General features: G+C 35.4%; 1 protein-coding gene across 2 annotated transcripts in view; it reads left to right on the top strand.

The window, feature by feature from the left end:
* Window positions 1–21,366, top strand: part of LOC150095959 (sentrin-specific protease 6-like) — a 452,901-nt gene that overhangs the window by 244,347 nt on the left and 187,188 nt on the right. For both annotated transcript variants that reach the window (XM_090408975.1, XM_090408976.1), the window contains one exon: window positions 17,485–17,559. In XM_090408975.1, the coding sequence (XP_090265101.1) occupies window positions 17,485–17,559 (75 nt within the window). The remainder of the gene's footprint in view (window positions 1–17,484; window positions 17,560–21,366) is intronic.

Below are 21,366 nucleotides of genomic sequence, written 5' to 3'. Positions count from 1 at the left end.
CTAATTTATATGTGGGGGAATCAATGCCATCCACTATGGGATGCAATGGCACATTTTGTTTATGTATTTTTGGGAGTCCATATAATCGGGGGGGTCTAGAGTTATAAGGTTTAAGTTTGTTGGTAAATTCCACAGGCCAAGAAGTGACTTTCTTAAGGAGTCTGTGGATAGTTCTAATCTGAGAGCTGGTCGGATTATATTCAATGGGGAGGTAAGTAGTGCGGTCTCGTATTAAAGAATTTAGCTTACCTTTGTAGTCTCTTTGATTGAGTACCACAGTGGCACTTCCCTTATCAGCTTTGGTGATTACTATTTTTTTGTTGTTAGAAAAAGGAAAACAACACCCTCCCCTTCCTAGACACTTTAATCACCCGCCAGCTTGATGGATCTTTGGTTTTCTCTGTTTACAGAAAACCCACCCACACTGGCAGATACATTCACCAGCAATCCCACCACTCCCCCTCACAACAATATGGGGTGATAAAAACACTATATAACAGGGCAAAATTAATCTGCTCAGATGACAAGGCCCTGACTATGGAACTAAACCACATCCTCAACACTTTCTTAGCCAATGGCTATAACCCCAAAAAAATCCAAAAAATACTAAAACCTGTAAACCACAACCCCCCTCCACAATAAAGACTACACCAAGTCTATCACTATCCCCTACATCCAGGGCACCTCTGAAAAAATAACTAATATCCTCAAAAAATATGACCTTACTTCCTGTTACAGACCATATAAAAAGTTGGCATCCCTTATCCGCTCTGCCAAAGACCAACCACTTCCCCTAGACCTACCTGGTGTATACCAGGTCCCTTGCAGCTGCAAATTGTCCTACTTTGGCCAAACAGGCAGAACAACAAATATCAGGATTTCAGAACACCAAGACTACATCCGGTTTCACCAGTACAGCCGCTCTGGGCTGGCAGACCATGCCTTAGATACCCACCATAAAATTCGTTGGAAGAAAACAAAAATAATCCATCGCAGCAAGTTTAAATACGAAAGATTATTCAAAGAATCTTCAGCAGCTCTAAAAAACGTTCCTAACCTCAACAAATTTGGGTGCATGAAACTGCCCCAAATTTGGGAGACTTTCATTATGAGAACTTCAGCCCAACTTCCAAGACTACCAAATTAGCCCGTAAGAGGGCACCATTAGGACTTTAGGAACAAAATTAGTTTCTTACTTTCTTCCTCATTTGCTTTGTTAGTTCCTTAGTACACATACATGCCATATCTTTATGTTCCTGAAGATGGCAATGTGACATTGCCGAAATATAGAAGTGATTCATTAAAGTTATCTTTAATTAATATACTTTATATGCGTTGTTAATTCCGTAAATTAATTACCAGTTACAAAATTGGTGGTGATTAATTTAGCTCTTTACTTTTATGCAGATGATGTCATACTTCTGATAAATCCAGTACAAGTCTGCAAGATTCCCAGACTAAATTGAATAACTGTTGTAAGAAATTATCATCGACATCAAATTCCTGACATATACCCTCAAGGGGTGTACAGGATATGATAGTACTACATGAAAAATTTACATCATTACTAACTTCCTATCTACAATTTTCCTCCAAATCAGTCTGTTACTTGTCAAGACTCCAACATTATCAGATCTTATATTTCTATCGTCTAAGGCACTTTGTACCATATCAATCCACCTATATCTTGGTCTTCCTCTGGGTCATTTTCCTGACAACCTTGCAGAGAACACTTGCTTTGCTAATCTTTCCTCGCCCATTCTGTTTAAGTGACCATACCACCTAAGATTAGCTCTGCTAATGCACTCCTGGATGCTGACAATGTCTAGTTCTTTCCTAATATTCTTGTTTTTAATATGATATTGCCATTGATGCCATCTGTTCATGCCTCTAATCTTTCTCAGGACTCTCATATCTGCGGTCTCTAGTCTTTTGTCAAGTGTTTTACTTCTGATCCAGCTTTCAGATCCATAAGTTAAAACTGGTTTGTATACAGCTAATTTATTGTTCTGACTAATTTCTTTCTTATTCCATATGAATTTATTCAATTGACTTCCTACCATACCAGCTTTATTAATTCTGTTGTCTATTTCCATATTTAATTTACCATATTCAGTAAAAATCGTGCCTAAGTAGCTGAAATGTTTTACTTGTTCCACAGGTTCTCCATTCGCAACACAGTTGTGAATGGGGAACTGTGGGACAAGTAAAATGGAGATATTTTCAGTGATAAAGAGATTCCTATTTTCATTGCAATAAAGACAAAGATAATGAAATAGGCAGAAACATTGAAAACATCAACTGCACCCTGAATGGCAAACCTTTAGAACAAGTAAATTTCAGCTATTTAGGCACAATTTTTAGTGAAGATGGTAAATTAAATGTGGAAATAGACAACAAATTTATAGTAAAGCTGGTATGGTAGGAAGTCAGCTGAATAAATTTATATGGAATAAGAAAGAAATTAGTCAAAACATAAAATTAGCTGCATAGAAGATTGCATTAAAAACCAATTTTATCTTAGGGATATCAGAGCTGGGTTAGAAATGAAACACTTGATCAAAGATGTGGAGAGCTCTGCTATCAGAGTTCTGAGAAATACTAGTGGAGTGAACAGATGGCATCGATGGCAGTATTGCATAATACGCTTCCTGACAAGGTAATGGGAGGTGGAGGGTTGTGCCATGGGTTTCCAGTGTTCAATTATTTCTTGGAACACTTAAAAGAATCTTCACTACTCACATGGTTTTATGTTATGATGTGTTCACTGTTTCGCCATACTTAATAAAGAATTGCAGATTTTAGTTAAAATCAACAACCTTTCCCTTAGAACAAAATTTACAGTAGAAGAAATAATGGAGTCCTTCCTTTTCCAAATTCACTTATAAAAAGAGAATTTGATGGCGCTCTCAACTTTTCTGTTTATAAAAAGTATGTTCACCTGAAGATATTTTCTCCATGACTCAATGCATTACCCTTCACATGTCATCTGCTCTTTCAAGGACCACTCAGGCTAGAATTATTCTAGATTAGAAATATTAATAACAACATTGATACTCAATGGTTAGTTTCCATCCATATTGCAACATATCTTAGATAATTACTCTTCTGCTAATAGCTCCCTATCAGATATCCAGAGGGGTAAAAATAAAATAAAATAAATTCCAGACAACTTTCAAGCCAGTAAATAAGATTTCTTCTATCCTGTCCTTCCATGAAAGACAAAACTCCCCTCTTGGCTGACCCAAGAATACACCAGATTTCTTGTTCCTGCAATCTGCCCTATTTTGGGCAGACATGAAACAACTAGTGAAAAAACAGTGGTAGAAAATATTGAAGAGGAATGCAAACAGGAGCATCTATCAATACTTGGAGTAGGAAAAAGCTCAAAATGTGGAAAGGCAACTGGAGTAGATATTTGACCAGAATGCTCAAATATCAAGGTCTAAAAGTTTCATAGTGGCTATACAGCATAATTCAGGGGCCTGGTCAGAAGGTCATATTCCAGATGATCAGAGTAGAGTTTTCATAGTTCCTGTCTATAAAAAGGGGGGTCCATGCGGTTAACCTAGTGGCTATGCACTTCGCAACCATATGCCTTGGGAAGGAGTGTCCGAGATTCGATTCCCATCGACGACGCGAGGAGCTTAAGGATCTTTGTCAGCCATAGCCAAGTTAGCCGGTCTTGGGTGTGGACAGCGTGGTTTTTTCCCAGTTTAACTTGGGTATTTCATCCCGCAAGCAAGCAAATTGGCCCCTTGAACACTCACGGATACAGTCAGGAATACTTAAGACAATCCCTCCAGCCATAGGTCTGAATTATCAGATATGCCAGTCCCGACCCTGCTAAAAATAGGAGTCTTGAGCTGGTGCCGTACCTCCCCATAAAAGGGGCTCACGGCTGTTGAATCACCATACGAAATGAATGAATGAATAAAAAAGGGACAAAATTTAATGTAAGAATTACAGTGGAGAATTTCTCTGCTAAGTGTTCCAAGTATGATTTATACAAGCATACTTGAAAAGAGGCTGAGAGGTTCAAGCCAATATAGGTTGTCAAGATCAGATTTTTGCTTTATGACAGTAGTTGAGAAATTGTGGGAATATCTTTTTGTAGATCTGAAAAAGGCATACAGCAATGTGCCCAGAGAAATGCTTTTCAAAATGCTACAGTTATTTTGGTTAAACGATACATTATACAGAGCAATGTGTACTCTATGATTAAGTTTTTAGTCAGTAGCTAGAATTGAAGGAAACAAGATGATTTTACGAAAAAACAGTTATAAGATGATGATGTTCACTAACCCCACTCTTATTCATTATCTATATGGACCAGATTATGAAGAAAAGTTTCATTAAACCTGATATTAGAATTGGAGATATCAAACTTAGCTCTTTGCTGTATGGATGATGGTACTCCTAAATGTATCTATCCAGTTCAAGTCTCCAGGATTTTCTAAATTGAATAACAGGTAACAAATTTGTCTTGAAAATCAACAATGAAGAGACCAAAACATATAAACTTCAGCTTCATTCTCCGTGGAAAATCTATAGAACAAGTAAAATATTTCAGTTATTTTACAATTTTTAGTGATGATGGCAAATTAAATCTGGAAATAGACAACTGAATAATAAAAGCTAGTATAGTGGGGAGTCAGTTGAATAAATTTATATGGAATAAAAGAGAAAGTAGCTAAAGCACTAAACTAGCAATATGCAAGGCATCGTTCAAACCAGTTTTAAGTTAAGGATCTGAAAGTTACGTTAGAAATAAAGCACTCGTTCGAAGATTAGAACACAGATATGGGTCTGAGAAAAATTAAGGGCTTGAACAGATGGCATTAATGGCAGAATCTTATTAAAGTTGATATTTGGAAGGAACTTCGACATTGGTAGCATTCAAGAATGTGAGAGTAGGGCTAATTTAGGATGGTATGGACACGTTAACAGATCTGCTGTTACAGAAAAACGGGTGTTTGCTGCCAAGATGTCAGGAAAAAGACCCAGAGGAAGACCAAAATATAGGTGGATTGGTTCAGTCAGAAGTACCTTAGAAGACTGAAATGTTAGATATGACAATATTATTTGAAGAAAAATTGTTGATAGATTAGTAATAATATAAACTTCATGTAGTAGTCATACTAGACCTCTGCATCCTTGGAGGGATACTATGAGGAAATTATCATCATCATCATCATCATCATCAAATTCCTGCCATGTACCCTCAAGGGGTGTACAGGATATGACAGTACTACATGAAAAAATTACATCATTACTAACTTCCTATCTACAATTTTCCTCCAAATCAGTCTGTTACTTGTCAAGACTCCAACATTATCAGATCTTATATTTCTATCATCTAAGGCACTTTGTACCGTATCAATCCACCTATATCTTGGTCTTCCTCTGGGTCGTTTTCCTGCCAACCTGGCAGAGAACACTTGTTTTGCTAATCTTTCCTCTCCCATTCTATTTAAGTGACCATACCATCTGAGATGATTAGCTCTGCTAACGCATTCCTGGATGCTGACAATGTCAAGTTCTTTCCTAATATCCTCATTTTTAATATGATATTGCCATTGATGCCATCTGTTCACGCCTCTAATCTTTCTCAGGACTCTCATATCTGCGGTCTCTAGTCTTTGGTCAAGTGTTTTACTTCTGACCCAGCTCTCAGATCCATAAGTTAAAATTGGTTTGAACACAGTTTTGTATACAGCTAATTTAGTGTTCCGACTAATTTCTTTCTTATTCCATATGAATTTATTCAATTGACTTCCCACGATACCAGCTTTGCTGATTCTGTTGTCTATTTCTATATTTAGTTTACCATCTTCAGTAAAAATTGTGCCTAAGTAGCTAAAATGTTTTACTTGTTCCACAGGTTCTCCATTCACAACACAGTTGACATTTTCAATGATTCTGCCTATTTTCATTGTCTTTGTCTTTTTATTGCTGACCTTCATACCATATCTATTACAACAGCTATTCAATTTAGTCAGAGAATCTTGCAGACTTGTAGCGGATTTATTTAGAAGTATAACATCATCCGCATAAAGCAAAGAGCTGACATTAACATCTCCAATTTTGATATCAGGTTTAATACCACATTCCTTCATAATGTGATCCATATAGATAATGAATAACAGAGGGGATAATGTACATCCTTGTCTCACACCAGATTTAACATTAAACCATCTTCCTGTACTTCCTTCAATTCTAACTGCTGACTCACAACTCAAATACAGACTAAGTATTGCTTGATATAATGCCCCATTGACACCATATAACTGCAGCGTATTGAATAGCTTCTCTCTTGGCACCTTGTCATATGCCTTTTCCAAATCAACAAAACTTAAATACAGATCTTTGTTATATTCCCATGCTTTCTCGACTATTTGTCGTAAAGTGAAGATCTGATCCTGACAGCCTCTATTTGGCCTGAATCCAGCTTGTTCTTCACCAAGCTTTTCTTCCACAATTCTTCTCAACCGTTTCTCAAGTATACTTGCATAGATCTTGCCAGGAACACTCAGTAGGGAAATACCTCTGTAATTCTCACATTCAGTTTTATTTCCCTTTTTATATATGGGTACTATGAGAGCTCTACTCCAATCATCAGGAATTCGTCCCTCTGTCCAGGCTTTCTGAACTATGCAGTGCAGCCACTGTAAGACTCTTATACCACCATACGTCAGCATTTCTGGTCGAATATCATCTACTCCTGCTGCCTTTCCACATTTCAAGCCTTTGATGGCTTTTTCTACTTCAAGTATGGATATGCATTCCTGACTGCATGCCTGGTCAGTGTTTTTTATCACTGTGCTGTCATCACTGCTTGTTTCATTTAGCAGTTTTTCAAAGTAATTACTCCATACTTCAAGGATATCTTTTTCTCCTGTTTTCATTTCACCTTTATCATCTCTAATTCCTTTTACAGCACTCTTTCCTCCATTCCTAAGCTTCTTCAACAACCTCCAGAATATTTTGCCACCTTCTTGATATTTATTTTCTATATTCTTGCCAAAGTCCTCCCATGACTTTTGTTTAGCTAGTTTTACACACTGTTTAGCTTTCTTACATTTGTCTCTGTATTCTGTAAGAGTAAAAGCTGACTTATTTGCCAGGAACTTTTGATATGCTTTCTTCTTTTCCTTCACTGCCTCTTTAACTTCCTGTGTCCACCAGGGAGTTCTGATTTTTTTATCTTTGCACACAACCTCACCACATGCCTCTCTGGCAGACTCAATCAATGTTTCCTTCAGAGTTTGCCACTGAATCTCCAAGGTTTGATTCCTGTTCTCAAACTCTTTCATTTTCTTTTCAATAATATTTCTGTATTTTAGTCTACAGTTTACATCTGAGAGCTGCTCAACTTTTATTCGCTTTAAAACTTTCTTACATGTTATTCTTTTCAATATGAAATTCAATTTTATCCTGCTCAAGACTAAATAGTGATCACTTCCAATTTCAAATCCTCTGTACACTCTGGTGTCCTGCACCAGGGAGAAAACATCACTATCAACAATAACATGAGGAAATTAATGTCATGCAATTGCCATCCAAGATGCAAAATTTAGTGATTCAGAACAAATTTCAAGGACTCTTCAAAAAATGCTATGAATCTATGACTGAGGGAATCCTGTATATGCATTTAGGAATATACAGGATTCCCTCACTTTACGCTGCTTCTAATAACATCTTTTCTAATTAACATTATGGTTTTGCCAAGAGTATGATTTCAAATGATACATATAACTTCATAACCAATCTCAGCTGTAGTTACTAATGGTAATGAAGTGAATGTGCATTTGTACTGTGAGCACAATAAGCATTGTAGTTCCAGCCACTGTTAAATAAGAATATGAGTAGTGTCTGTTACCTTATATAAACCTTTCTGTATAAGGCAGTTTCAATCTGTTGTAATTATAAAACTACACTTTCAGCTGTTACTGTAAGATGTACACACAGAAAAAGAAAGAAAAGTTGGAGCAAAGCTACCATGTCCAAGTTTTCTTTTAAATACTTGCATTTATAATTATCTTCTTCCTGTCATTGTTTTCTTGGTTTTTCAATTTTTCTTTTTCCATTTCCTTTATATCCATATAATATTTTTGGCAGTGTGCTATTGTCCGTTTGATTTAGGTGTTCTAACCATTTTATTTATATTTACGTATATTTAATTAGCTAATTGGTTTTATATTCAGAGATTGTAATTTTTTTTTTTTTTAGAATTTTTATTTTTATTTTATTGTATATCCAGCTGTTTTTCTGCTGTCTGAATCTGTTTTTCATTCTTTTTTATAGTTCATGTTTCACTTTCATATAATAAAGTTGGTTTAGACAGAATGTTATATAATGAGATTCTTGTATATTTTTGTACCAGGGATGGCTTAAATATGTTATATATTCGATTTTACTTCAACAAAATTTGATACTTTAATGTATCTTTTTCATCCCTGGTGTTTCATCCATTTTTCTTATTGGGTTTTCTTTTTTGAAAGCCATTATAATGGTCTTTACTTTTGATATTCTCATTATATTCAGAAATTTCATTTAATGATTTTACTGATCTCTATAGATCATATGATGTAGCTAATATAATATTAAAAAGCAGAGGTGATAGGTATTGATGTCTTTCCATTCTGATATTTGGTTTAATTTGACTGCAATTTTATTTCCTGTGTATATTTCTCAAATAGACTGTAAGAGCTGGTTTGATATATTTTGGTCAGTTAATATTTTAAATAACTTTAGTCTATTTTATCAAAAGCTTTTCATAATCAATGAAGGTCATATGTGTCTTTTTGAAATTCTCTTCACTTTTCAATTAATGTTTTTAAGTGAAAATTGAGTCTGTGCAAGATCAATATCTTCAGAATCCATTCTGTTCTTCTAGTAGTTTGTCCTATACAATACTGTTTAGTTTTTCTTTTAATATTCCTGCATATATTTTGCACCTTTCATTTAGTACATCAATTCTGCTATAGTTATTGCAGTCATCTTTTTTTTTTTTTTTTTTTTTTTTTATATATATATATATATATATATATATATATAAATTGGGATAACCAGTGCTTATTTTTCTAAGAGTTTGGAGTTTTTCCAGAAATCCATATGAAGTCATTCGTTAAATTTTTCACCAGCATTTTTGTGCAGTTCCGTGTTTATATTATCTTCTCCTGGTGTTTTCCTATTTTTCATTTTATTATTTGTAATAATTAATTAATTATCGTATGATGATACAGCGGCCGTGAGTTCCCTTTACGGGAATGTACAGCACCATCTCAGTCCCCTTAAATTTTATCCGGCCTTGGAACTGACATAGCTGATGAATCAGGCCTATGGCTGGTTCAGTATTCCTGACTGTAATCCATGTGTGTGTGTTTATGCATAGGACTGGTTTGCCTGCTTGCAGGATGAAAAACCCTGCTGTCTACACCCAAGACCAGCTAAGTCTGAGGATGATCCTTAAGTTCCCTACGTCGTCAACGGGAATCGAACCTAGGACACTCCTTCCCCAGGCATGTGGTTGTGAAGTGCAACGCTACTTGGCTAACCGCACAGATGCATTATTTGTAATTTTTAATTCTGACATTTGTAATATTTTCTGTTAGATCATTCTTTGTTGTATAAAATTTTACTTTATTATCATCAGTTTAGAGATTTTGAAAATAAGTTACCCATTTTTTTAAATGTATTGTTTGTATTTTTACCTTTCATTTCTTTGTTCATGTATTTTATTATTTTGTAGATTTTCGGTTGTGGATAAGATAAATCCTTTTCTAGTTCTGTTACAAAATTGTTCCATATCTATGTTTTTTTCCTTACTTCTTGTTTTACAATCAAACTGTTTCTTTTGTAAACTATTTTTGCTTCTACTGTTTTAGAATTTAGCCATTTCTGATAACTTTTGTTTTTATCTTGTCTATTTCGTTGTACCAGCTTCATAGTCTCCTCTTTTTCTCTTCATTTACTCTTTATTCCTAAGTTGCTGCTTTTGTCAGGATTTATTTCAGATTTTCCCATTACTCATGTATGTCATTTGATTAATGTATAGTTCCTGTTTTTTTAAATCAGTGCATTTCTAATATTGTTGCCTAGTATGGTATTCTTGTAATGAAGAAATTTTAATACTTGATTGATAGTTATTTTCCACTTTATTTTTAGTGATTTTGGTTTAAATCACTTTTTGCCAATGCCATATAATGATCAGAGTATATAATCTTACATCTAGGAATAACTTGGTTAATTTAAAATTTGTAATAATGTACTCTGTGACTCACTTACATCCTCTGGCGACCATTTTTATTTATGGATTTCTTTATGTTCAAATACCAAGTTCAGTATTCTTATATTATTGTAAATGACAAGATCTTGCAGTTTGTCCATTTTGTTTACATGTATATGCACCAAGGGTGCGTAAGGGTCAAAGCTGTAAAACAGAGGAGACCTTCACATAGCCTTTAAAGGAATGTGGACAACCAACCAGGGCTTCTGACATCCAATCCTCATCTTCTCTAGGTGCACCCTTTTAAGTATCTACCTGAATACTGAATGAACGATGATGGGCTGGCAATTTGGGATTTAGCTGACCAAATTGTATTCTTATTGGCTTAAACCACAATATAAAATGATGGTACAACATGAGAGAATTTCATGCCATCTGGGGCATCTCCCGGTTAAACAAGGCCCCCGTTGTTTGTGCCAGGGAACTAAGGTGAACAGCGAAAAGTCAGCTACTGGAACAGATCCTAAAACACACCCCAAATCAACGTCACCAGAGTTCAAGATCAATATTATCAACATAGGAAGCCTGAATAGCAAAGAAATGGAGCTGTCTGGGGAATTGGATAAGTACCAGATCGACATAATAGGGGTGACTGGAAAAAACAAAAAAAAAAAAAAAAAAAAGACAAAAAAAAATCTTTCTGAGCAATAAATACAAACTGTTATATTCAGGCAATAATAAGTAAAAGGAGTAGCCATAGTATTCAACACTAAATATGAGGCTAATCTTGAATGGCAGGCAATATCAAGTAGCATGATGTGGGCATATATTGGAATGGGGAACTGGACAGTGAGATCTATTTGTGCATATTGGTCCAACAGAAGGTTTTACTAAGGTAGAAGTGGAGGAATTTTTTGAGGCTTTAGAGAAAGCAACTGCCACAATGAATAATGAAAAGTTGATCCTTGTTGGGGATTCTAAATAGCAGAGTAGGAAATGATTGTCAGACACACGAAAATATTTTGGAAAATTTTGGAGAAAAGAGCAAAGCTAATAATAATGGAAAAAAATACTTATTGGATTTCTGCTCAGGACATGGACTGGTAATTACTAACACAATGTTCCAACATAAAAATGTGCACAAATGACGTGGAGAGAAGAGGAAAGGAATAAGAAAGGTTTCATTGACTATGTTATTGTTGATAGTGATGTTTTCTTCCTGGTGCAGGACACTAGAGTGTACAAAGGATTTGAAATTGGAAGTGATCACCATTTAGTCTTGAGCAGAATAAAACTGAATTTCATATTGAAAAGAAGAACACGTAAGAAAGTTTTAAAGCGAATAAAAGTTAGCAGCTCTCGGATGTCAGCTTGTGCTCTTAGAGAATATAGAGACAACTGAAAGAAAGCTAAACACTATGTAAAACTAGCTATGGGAAGACTTTAATAAGAACATAGAAAATAAATATCAAGAAGGTGGCAAGATATTCTGGAGGTTGTTCAAGAAGCTCAGAAATTGATGAAAGAGTTCCTGATAAGATTTATGCATGTATACTTGAAAAACGGTTGAGAAGCTTCTGTAGAAAAGAAGCTTTGTGAAGAGCAAGCTGAATTCAGGCAGTGGCTGTCAGGATCAGATTTTCACTTTATGACAAATAGTTAAGAAATCATGGTAATAAAATACAAAGATCTGGAAAAGGCATATGACAAGCTGCTAAGAGAGAAGCTATTCAAAATACTACAGTTGTATAGTGTCAATGGGACCTTATATAGCAATTAATACTTGGTCATTATTTGAGTTGTAATTTGGCTGTTAGAATTGTAGGAAGTACAAGAGGTTTTTAAAGTTAAATCTGGTGTCTGACAAGGATGCATTATCCCCTCTGTTATTCATTATCTATGGATCACATTATGGAGGAAAATAGTATTAAATCTGATATCAAAATTAGTGATGATAATTTCAGCTCTTTGCTTTATGTGGATGATGTTATACTTCTAAATAAATCCTAATAATAATAGATATGGTATGGAGGTCAGCAATAACAAGATGAAAATAGGTAGAAGCATTGAAAATATCAACTGCATTGTGAATAGAGAACCTATAGAACAAGAAAAACACTTCAGCTACTGATACATGATTTTTGTGAAGATGGTAAATTAAATATGATAATGGACAACAGAATCAACAAAGCTGGTATGGTAGGAAGTCAACTGAATGAATAAGAGAGAATTTAGCTGTATACAAGACAGTGTTCAAAACATTTTTAACTTATGGATCTGAGATCTGGGTTAGAAATAAAACACTGGGCCAAAGATAAGACTTAGCAGTAGAAACTAGTTTCTTCAGAAGCTACCATGCCCCTAATTTTGATTTAGCTACTTTCCACAGTAGAAACCAACATCTTAAAATCAGATGTCCCACACGAAAATCAAACTTCTGAACATAGCAGTGTATTACAGGATGAACATGGATAGGATTACTTACATAAGAAAAAAAACAGCTTTTACAGAAGTTAATTTTCTTCAAAAGGAATCAAGATGAAGATATGAGTCCTGAGAAAGATTAGGGGCATGGACAGATGGCATCAATGGAAATATCATATTAAAAACAGGGATCTTAGGAAAGAACTCGACATTGTCAGCATCCAGGAATGCGTTAGCAGAGCTGATCTCAAATATTATGGTCACTTAAACAGAATGGGAGAGGAAAGATTAGCAAAGCAAGTGTTCTCAGCCAGGTTGGCAGGAAAAAGACCCAGAGGAAGACCAAGATATAGGTGGGTTGATATAGTAAAAAGTGCCTTAGAAGATAGAAATATAAAATCTGATAATTTTGGAGTCTTGACAGGTAACAAATTGATTTAGAGGAAAATTGTAGATAGGAGGTTAGTAATGATGTAAGTTTGATGTAGTACTATCATATCCTGTACACACCCTAATATAAGGAATTTGATGATGATGTATATTCACCAAATATTCCTGTGCTCGTTTTGTATTTCATGTTTGCTATTCTGGCATTTAAATTCCCTACTAGTAAATAGTCCATTTTGTTTTATCTGACTTTCTACAGCTCTTTGTAAAAGGTTTTACTCTTCTTCTCTCCCCTCTCCTCCCCTGGTGCATATGCCCTGATATTTCTTTATTTCTGAACACATTATAGAGTGTTTAATGAACTTTCAGATGTTTCAAAGATTTTATTATCCTGTACAGTTATTTGCCAGTAAAAATGGTAAAAATGTATTTTAAAAAGTTAATAAAGGTTTTGAAAGACATGGATGGGTTACAATGTTTTTCATTTCTTATTATATTAGATTAGTACATTTTCAAAAGATTCATTAGCCGTGTCAAGTGAGGAATTTCAGTATATGTTTTTATAGTCTTATAAATGTGTATTTGTACTTTATGCATCCAGAACCATACACATACATTCATAGGTTGATTTAGTTATTCGCTCTTTCTTACATACATTTTTATATTGATGAAAATATTTTAGTTTTTTTTTTTTCTAATTTTGTAAAATCATCATAAACTTTCTCTTTACATTCTCTTTTACATCCATGTTACAAACCTTGCACTCCATTCCTCATTGGTTATGTTTGTGTATGGCTATTTTAATAACTTTGTTTATGGTTTCCCACAAGTTCCTAAGAATAAGGACGGTAAGATAGTGCCATTGCATAAGGGCTGTAGCAGACTGGAAGTGTCTAATTATAGGCCTGTTTGTGTGTACTCAGTACTTAAGGTCTTGGAGAAGGTTACTAGTGGGGTTCCACAGGGCTCAGTACTGGGACCTGTATTGTTTCACCTTTATATCAATGACATTGTCAATGGACTGCAAGGGGATATTCAGTTGTTTGCAGATGACGTGAAGCTGGGCAGGGTTATCAGTAACAGTGCAGATGTGGCAGCCCCTGGAAGAGGATTTTAATAAACTAGACAGGTGGACAAATGAATGGGGGTTTCGGTGTAAAGTCTTGAAGTTTGGGATACATCGATGGGAGACTGCATGCTCGATTGGAGGAGTTGTATTGGAGGAAGTAGGGGAGACGAGATCTGGAGGTGATGATTGATAGAAAACTGAAATTCAAGAAACATTGTAAAGGTGGTGAAGGTAACTCAGAGTATTGCTGCAATATTGAGAAGGACGCTGACCTGCAGAGATAAGAGTTATCATTCTGTTGTAGAAGACCCTGATCATATCACACTTACACTATTGTTCTCAAATTTGGTCTCCAGGATTTGAAGGGGATAAATTAACTGTGGAACAGTTAATTGTGGGTACAGAGGCAGATAACAAAGATGGTTTCAGGACTGTGCAATGTTAGTTATGAGAATCGGCTGAGGGAATGTGGATTGCAGAGTTTGGTGGATAGAAGAAGGAGATGTGATATGATGGAGAATTTTGAACTGTTGAGAGGCAGCTACAGGGTGGACACTGGGGAGTTCTTTTGTTTGGTGGAAGAGCGGGAAGGAGCAAGTACAAGTGGCCATCCTTGGAAGTTACGGGAGGAAGCTCTGAGCAAGAGGGTGAGGAGTAGTTTCTTTGCTTGGAGGGTGGTTGAACCGTGGAATGCATTGCCTGATAGAGTGGTGAGAGCAAGAACGGTCAATAAGTTCAAGGAGTATTATGATAGACTGTGTTTCCCAAGAAGCATATCCCATGATCAGTCTCATGACTCCATGGAGGCCTGAATAATAATAATATCTTGTGACTGGCTGGATAGCAGTAGAATGAAAGCATTCTGTAATATGAGTCGCCATTCTTCATGTAACCGTCCATTCTTTTTGTGTGTGCTCACCGATGATGTGATGAAACACTCATCACAAAATATAAGTGGTTTTCAATAAACGCATCTTCTTTTCTTTATTTAATCCTGTCAACTTCTTAATCCAGTCAAAAGTTCATGTCTCTGAATTAGATTAAAAATAATAATCAAGTCAGCTTGACTGGCTCATGCATTTGAAATTCAAAAATGACATAAAAATGTTTTATTTATATTTTTGCAGTATAGTGCTTTTTGGCTATAGGGATACAAGACAGCTTACATCCTAATGTCTACTTTTCTAGTGCAATAAAGATATTGCAGTCCATGATTGTAATAGCTAATACTTGGAGTGCAATATCTTTATTGTAATAGAAAAGTGGTGAAGATATGTTTTATTTAGTTACTACTGTGACTTAATGTGTCCATAGTAAAATCAAACTTGCATATGTGTCAAATGGCATTTCTGTACTGCAGCGTTTCTTAAAGTGTAGTATGCGTACCTCCGGGGGTACGTGGCAATTTTTGGCTGTGCATCATTAACGCATGGAATCATTATTAAGGAAAAAATAATTATTTTAAACGTATATATTTCTCAATAAATTATATATTATGTATGAATTCTCCTACTCAAATTGCAAGTTACTATCTCCACGACATTCACGTCCTAGCGAAAGTAACTCGATCGCTGTGGTAAACAACACGCCCTCCCCACCAGCTTCACTATACCAACGACACAAGAAAAACCAGTAGCTTTATTGTATCACTGAATAAGTCTGTGTAATATATTTCTCAACAAATAGTGCAATTAGAGACGACTGGGATAAAAACGGCACTAACTAATGAATCACATCTCCCCTCCAACAGAAACTGCTGTATAGACTCAAGCAAAACCATATGGTACAACATATGCATGTTAAAACTAAGAAATATATAGTGAATGTGTTTCAGATATTATGGAATTCGGTCGAAGAGAATTAGCATTTCAACTCGCCTGTTGGCTTGCCTTTGTCTTTGGTTTGTGTGATCTTTTGTAAATACCGCACCAATCATATGCACTTCTTCATGGCTGCTCTATCTCTACTGACCTATTGTTGCTGTCTGTTTTGCACTCTGCTTTTATTACTCATTAGTAATTTGTGAAGGATTGTTCATTACATATCTCAAGTCTTGTAAATTACTAGTAATTTTGCTTGAAATAATGGGAAAGAAGATGAAGCTATTTGGGCAGATGACTTTGACGATGCCCCCAAGGAAACTGTTCTCGATGCCAAAAGTAGCGATAGCAAATAGGAGCTTCTTGGTAAGTCACACCATTTTCAGTTTTTTCCTGAAAACTTTAGTTTCCGAAAATCTCCACATATATATCTCGCACTACGATTTTTTAGCTTTCAAATTCTTAAGTATGGATTATTGGTTAAAGACTGGATTTATAAAATGCACAATTTATAAAAAGAGCAATATAGCAAATACAAGTAGCTGTAAGTAACAAGAAAGCATTGATATTGTATCTGGATAATGAAATTGATAAGGGTGTGTCATCTGACAACTCTAGAGAACCAACTAGGAAGAAGATGAAAAATCTTCGCTATTATGATATGAACTTGAAATGTGGATTTTCATGGATGGGCAATTTATTTATTTATTCATATGGAGTTTCCTCCCTTTTCTCCCCCATCCCTATTGGGGCGAGTTGAGGTTAAGTATTTATGGCTGTAGATCCATGTGTTCACGGGGCCGGTTTGCCTGCTTGCGGAATGAAAAACCTAAGATAAACTGGGGAAAAAAACCCTGCTGCCCAAGACCGGCTAACTTGGCTATGGCTGAGGAAGATCCTTAAGCTCCTCAAGTCGGCGACAGGAATCGAACTCAGGACACTCCTTCCCCAGGCATATGGTTGCAAAGCACATAGCCACTAGGCTAACTGTCCGGGCATCGACGGACAATGAAGAGGAACCTATTCCAAATTTCGTTCTAGTAAAAATAAATCATATTTTTTGTTTACATGAGCATATAAATTCATAAAAATAGACATTTCAAATGAAATATACTTTATTTATTTATTTTTATTTTGATAAGGGGGTACTTGGTAATAATGAAAATTTAAGAAGAGGTACGTGGATATCTGAAATTTGAGAAACACCACTGTTCTGCAATTGGACGAACAGCAGGACATTGCGATTGGAAAAGACCTGAGTCTGATTCTCATTATGACAAAAGTATCTTTTTATGGACTTTTTCATTTGAAGAAGAGTTAGCCGTTTTTGTGTGTTTCATTTCACTGACAAAAATACTATTATTGGCAGTAGATAGCATGGTATATAGACAGCAAAGAGTGATGGAGTTTTGTAATTGCAGGATGAGCGGTGGTGTGGCATGCCCTCCAGCAGTGAATCCTTGGAAGTGTCTTGTAATAATAAAAATATTTGTATTGGTGACTTTTATAGTTCATTAATTTAAACTTAATTTTATTATTATTATTATTATTAGGCTCATCTGTTAAAAAGTGTTATTCCGCCTTACCAGGGATCTCCAGTGGTCACCCGGTTGCAGCCAATACAATGTGTAAGTACAGAACTGCTTTCAATTCCGATTAAACGAAACAGTATATTTTTTCTTGCTACTCTTTATTGAACAGCTAAGATGTTATTTACTATTTTATATACAATACCTATGTGCTCTTATTGAAGTATAATTCTTAATCCAGTCAAATTTCATTCAGCATTCTGCTACATATTTTGGGAATCATCAGTGTTCGAGTTGAAATTAGAGATAAAATTCATGTTAGTTTTCAGTGCTGTACAAGAAACAAGACGTCGAAGCCTCTGTTCCTTGTCCTTGGATTAGGTGGAAGATACCTTCTAGCAGGAGGAAATGCCATCACTGGAAGGCATTTTCACTCTCTTTTTCTGTTCTTTTTTTTCCTGTATTCTTTATTCTACTTTTCTTTTTCAGGGGAAAAAAGGAGTCTTTTTCACTAGTCTATCTTTCTACCACCCTCAACATCCAGTGCTGCTGTTTGCGGTGCAGTGTAACCCATGGACATCCAGAAAGTACCCTAGTGGGGTTGCCTGCAATGATCAGTGGTGTTCCAGTAAGACTCCTTCTTCATGATCTAGGATTGCTGTGGTGTTTATATAGTATCTGGTGTAATAGCATTCCATTTCTAAGCACATTTATTGCTTGCCCTATAGTAGATATTGTTTGTGATTCTGTGGTGAGTGGAGATCTCTGGTGCCTTCATCCTCTTTTTTTTTTTCAGAAGCCCTCACAAGCTCCCCAGTCGAGCACAGTAGATACCATAGATCACATCTTCTGATTACGGAAATAAGATAAAAACATCTAACCCATGTACAGATGATGAAAAACCATGGTATAACAACAGATGCAAAGACAAGGGAAAAATGTCATCCTTCTTTTTGGGACGAGCAGGATTTCGTAAAAAAAATTTAAAAAAATTGCGTTTCAGTGAGTATTCTGTTCTTGTTGAAACAATGTCAGCAACACTCTGAAAAAACTGTTGCTGGCAGTTTTTTCACTGGCAATGGAGTGAGGGGGGGTATACGATTATGGTAATGCCTCAAAAAAAATATTAAAAATACAACAAAAACTTGCAAAAAAAAAAGAATATACCCCAAAAAATCCAACAAAACTTCTTGTTAAAAAAACCTCCCTGTATACTTTTATGAATATCAACAATATGGGCCACTACTTGAAGACAGGTATTCAAGCCCAGTCTGTTATTCATGGTTAAATCCCTAGTGAAGGTGTCGGAACATGTACCTTTCAGTGCGGGTACTTATTCTTTCCTGTTTTTTTTTTTTTTTTTTTTTTTTCTATACTTCCTGTATTCTTCACTATATATATATATATATTTTTTTTTTTTTTTCAGAATTCATTTTTCCTCGGTTGGAATATTATGAAAGAAGCTTTAATGACTGATACCCCGAGAGAGAAAAAGATGACATGGTATATTTGAAAAGATACTACTAGTTTACTAGTTTCGTTGAATTGATCAACATCTTCAGGTATCACAATCAAAGAAATATATAAAGAATTACTGAGACTTAAAATTGTAATAACAGAACAAGTACAAAAAAGACAGTAGCATGTTTGAAAACAAAAAGCGAGCTTGAGTTCCAAATAAACGTATACTATGTGTTGTCACGAGTGCACCAATACTGAACAGAGGCGACGTGTGCATCACAGAGATTGAAACTTAGGTGGTTATTGATATGAGAAGAATCTAGAGAAATTTCTCTAGATTCGGCAATCTTTCTCTTGAGCTCATCGTAGCATACATGGATGTTAGAAGTTTGAGTCCAGTTCATAATGTGTTGGCAGCCTTCATCTGAGTTAACTGAAAAGAGAACGTATCTAGAGTGAGAGCGCTGACTCTAGTCCTGTTATAGGAGATATCTCTACGGTGTTCTTCCAAACGTAGAAGAATGGATTTAGCAGTCTGGCCATAGTATGGCTTTCCACAATCACATAAAATCTTGTACACTCCTGGAAACTGAGTTGGAAGATGTTTCTCTTTAGTTTACTAAGTATTGAACGAAATTTTCTTAGGAGAGAAACCATTATTAATAAAAGGTTTTTTAAGAAAAAGGATTTCATTTTCAATTTCTGTTTCTTCTGTAAGTAAAGATTTTGCTCACTGAGCTAAGGTGGAAATAATACCAAATTTTTGTGGGGGATAGTGATTGGAGGAAACATGAAGGTATCTATCAGTATGAGTAGGCTTTATAAAAGCCTATTGAGATTTTAATACTCTCAGCACATCTGGTAAGTTTCGGGTCTTAAAAAGGGGAGACAGTCATCGGATTCCAGTTCGAAGATAAAAGAGATTTTTTCATGACACTTGTTTAGGTGGTCTAAAAATAAATTGAGGTTGTTGACACCATCTTCCCAGATGAGGAAAATATCATCAATATAGCGATACCAGAATTTTGGTTTAAGGTGAAAGGAGTTAATAGCTTTTTCTTCAAAATCGTTGAGAAATATATCTGCGAGAATTGGAAAGAGCGGACTGCCCATGCCAGACCTGATTTTTGTAAGTAGATCTTATTGTCATATTTGAAGTATCCTGACTTTGTGCAATGGGAGAGTAGAGCAAAGAGTTTTTTTGATAATTTGTTCTTGAGAAAATTGGGGACCTTTTGTGCAGGTACATTTGTAAAGAGAGAAGCAATATCGAAACTGGCCATTTTAATTTTATTAAAAATTAAAATTACAATTTTAATAAAATTTTATAAAAAACCACCTTGGAGTTACAAAGAAACATTCGTCTTTCTCTTAGGTCATTTCATCCCTTGATCCCTCGACTGTGTGGTCTCCCCAAGATTCACAAAACAAACTGCCCACTCAGACCTATAGTTGAGGGCATACACTCTCCTACCTATGACCTCTCCAAATATCTTGCGAGTTTTCTAAGAAATCGTTCTGGAATTTCCTCTTCACATATTAAAAACTCTGCATATTTTGTTTCTAAAATCAAGGATATCAAACTTAAAAAACAGATTTAATGGCCAGTTTCACTATTGTTTCTCTCTTTACAAATGTACCTGCTCAAGAAGTCCTCTATCTTCTCAAGAACAAATTATCAAAAAAACTTTTCTGTACTCTCTCATTGCACAAAGTCAGGATACTTCAAATATGACAATAAGATCTACTTACAAAACTCAGATCTGGCCATGGGCAGCCTGCTCTCTACAATTCTCGCAGCTATATTTCTCAACGATTTTGAAGAAAAAGCTATTAACTCCTTCCACCTTAAACCAAAATTCTGGTATCGCTATATTGATGATATTTTTCTCATCTGGGAAGATGGTGTCAACAACCTCAATTTATTTTTAGACCACCTAAACAAGTGTCATGAAAAAAATCTCTTTTTACCTTCAAACTGGAATCCGATGACTACCTCCCCTTTTTAGACCTGAAACTTACCAGATGTGCTGAGAGTATTAAAATCTCAATTTTTATAAAGCCTACTCATACTGATAGATACTTTCATGCTTCCTCCCATCACTATCCTCCACAAAAATTTGGTATTATTTCCCTTAGCTCAGCGAGCAAAATCTTTACTTATAGAAGAAACAGAAATTGAAAATGAACTCCTTTTTCTTAAAGGAGCTCATTATTAATAAAAAAAACTTTTATTAATAATGGTTTCTCTCCTAAGAAAATTGACAAATTTCTTCCCCCCCAGTCACTCAACTACTTCGTAAGATCCCTCTTCCCCCAGAGCCTTCATCTCTTTGCTTTACATCAGCTCTCTTTCACCAAAACTGGCAAAAATTCTCAAGAAGTTTAACTTCAGAACTTGCTTCACTACACTCCCAAAACTTTGTTCAATACTTAGTAAACCTA

Source organism: Typopeltis vanoorti, chromosome 19, assembly GCF_054136105.1.
Source record: "Typopeltis vanoorti isolate ZY-2024b chromosome 19, IOZ_Tvanoo_1.0, whole genome shotgun sequence".
Taxonomy (NCBI): domain Eukaryota; kingdom Metazoa; phylum Arthropoda; class Arachnida; order Uropygi; family Thelyphonidae; genus Typopeltis; species Typopeltis vanoorti.
Note: the sequence above shows the minus strand (reverse complement) of the source record. Positions and strands in the feature narration are given on the sequence as shown.